The sequence below is a fragment of the Amphimedon queenslandica genome, unplaced genomic scaffold, assembly GCF_000090795.2.
Source record: "Amphimedon queenslandica unplaced genomic scaffold, v1.1 AMPQUscaffold_12674, whole genome shotgun sequence".
Taxonomy (NCBI): Eukaryota; Metazoa; Porifera; class Demospongiae; order Haplosclerida; family Niphatidae; genus Amphimedon; species Amphimedon queenslandica.
The window spans coordinates 29,118-31,451 of record NW_003547090.1 but is presented as its reverse complement, the minus strand read 5'-3'; the positions used below and the strand labels follow the sequence as shown (position 1 = coordinate 31,451).

General features: G+C 34.7%; 1 protein-coding gene across 1 annotated transcript; it reads right to left on the bottom strand.

Annotated features, from left to right (window-relative positions):
• Positions 1-212: 212 nt before the first annotated feature.
• LOC105314679 (lon protease homolog, mitochondrial-like) lies at positions 213-2,134 on the bottom strand (the record flags this gene model as incomplete). Its single annotated transcript, XM_020003389.1, has 7 exons — positions 213-470; positions 619-755; positions 830-913; positions 1,313-1,396; positions 1,470-1,599; positions 1,668-1,729; positions 1,868-2,134. Coding segments are annotated over 7 exons (993 nt in total), but the record flags the coding sequence as incomplete, so codon positions are not given.
• Between the last annotated feature and the right edge of the window lie 200 nt (positions 2,135-2,334).

The following is a 2,334-nucleotide window of genomic DNA, read 5'->3' as shown; positions in this document are numbered from 1 at the left end:
CGGTTATTGGAAGTTGTAGCACTGGCGGCGCCTTTGATCCGCCCACGCACCATACTACAAATGTACAATACACATGTACATGTAGAAATTAATGTACAGTATATTCCTTATAAAAGAATTGTAAGAGATTTAAAAAGTTATAAATTAATAAATACATTACCACCAGTATTACCAATAAAAAGTTAGAAACATTACCCGATAATACATAAATTAATAGAATACATGTACATGTACATGTATATTAATGTACATGTACATTACCAGGTGGTCCTACGAAGCAGAGTATCTTTCCTTGGACTGATCCTTTCAATCTTGAGACTGCTATAAACTCCAGTATCCTGTCCTTAATGTCCTTGAGTCCGTAATGATCCTCATCAAGTATAACCTTAGCCCTCTCTAAATGGAAGTCCTCTTTACTGGTCTTACCCCAGGGTATACTGGTCAACCAGTCAAGATAGTTCCTTGTTACACTGAGAGGGAGAGGGAGAGGGAGAGAGAGAGGGAGAGAGAGAGAGAGGGGAGAGAGAGGGAGGGAGAGAGAGAGAGGGAGAGAGAGGGAGGCAGGGAGGGAGAGAGAGAGATCAAGGATGATTAAGTCATAAAATCTTTCTTTTTTACTTAAATTCTGATGAGTGGTTATCAAGGAAGGACAGTTTGTTCAATTCTTCTTCAATTACAGTCTCCACTTCCTTTGGTACAGTCATTGATGATATCTTTTCACGAAACTTGTCCAATATGGCATCCTTGTCATCTTTCTACAATAAAAACATATCATTCAACTTCTTCCATTCACTACTCCTCCCTCCCTCCCTCTCTCAGTCTCCATTACTTCTATTCCCAGTTCTCTCTTTATTATTTTCAGTTGTTCTTGTAATAAATATTTCCTCTGCATTTTAGTAAACTTCTCTTCAACCTAACATGACAAAAAAATATTAGAATACCGTATGGCTAGAAAATTCCGTGGGGTATTTAATTTTGTGGATTTCGTGGGTAACTTCTTAACCACGAAAATTAATACCATGGAAATGCTCACTGCGCATGCGCAGCATGTGAAAATCAACGACTTAATGCAAGTGCAAAAACACGTGCAAGTGCAATTTCACGTGCAAAAATGTGAAATTTAACTCCCTCGAAATTAAAGAATTAAGAGCTTTTCACTAAAACACGAAAATTTATGCCCTCGAAATTTTCTAGCCATACAGTATAACACTAAAAAATGTGCTTGGTAAAGCAAATAAAGTGAATTCAACTCAGTTGCATTTATAATATTGGTAAATTAATTTTAGTTACAAATATATGTACATGTGCTTACTTCTTTTCCAAGTTTCTTTTGTAGTGTTACAATGGCTAGTTCTTTCTTGAGCAGTTCAAGTGTTAACATCAATCGCTCAGGAATCTAACAATAATAATAATAATAATAATAATAAAAATAACAATAATAATAATAATAATAATGATAAAGTGATTACGTCTGGACATTCAAGAACTGCTTGAATTTGATGTGATTCTCCACTGGTCAGTGCAGCTCCAAAATCAGCAAGATGTGTAGGATCATCTATAACTCTTTTACCAGCCTCAATGATCTGAGCCAATGACTCTCTGTGGGACAAGAGAGAGAGAAAAAATTAAAATTATTTAAGATAGTTTTTTATCATTATTATTATTACCTATACAGTGGATTCAATGAAATGATGTCTCTGATAGTTTTAATCACTTCAGCTGATAATGCCTGCATGATATAATAGTAATGATATTATTGATGTTAATAATAATAATACTAAAACATGGCATCATTCTATACCTATACATACTCCATTCTCATAATTCCATACTCCATACTCATATTCTCATTCCTATAATCCCATACCTTGATTTCTTGTGACTTCTCAATAGGTTCATGGTACACATTCTCAGTCCTAACCATTAATATCGGTCTATTATCATTAGCCACACCTCCTGACCCATCCCCCTCATTAAGTGAGTCTTTATTGTTTGAGTTAGCACGAGAGAGTTTCTGAAGACGTGACAGTTTCCGACTGAGAGGAGATCCTTTCTTCTTCTTGGAGTTTGGAGTCTTTTCGTTGTTGCTGTTAATAATAGCATCTTCATCAACAACACCAGTTATACAAATACTAATAAAAAATAAATAATAAATTTTAAAATTCATAAAAAATACAATTTTGATCGGAATCAGTTCAAACTTTCTACACAGCATAAAAACAGGTATGTATATCAGGAAAAATTATAAAAATGGAGAGTTCTCTACTTTTCATTTTTGGTAAAATTTGGCCAACGACCCTGTACTATAGTACAGGGACTTGAGTCCGATTTTCG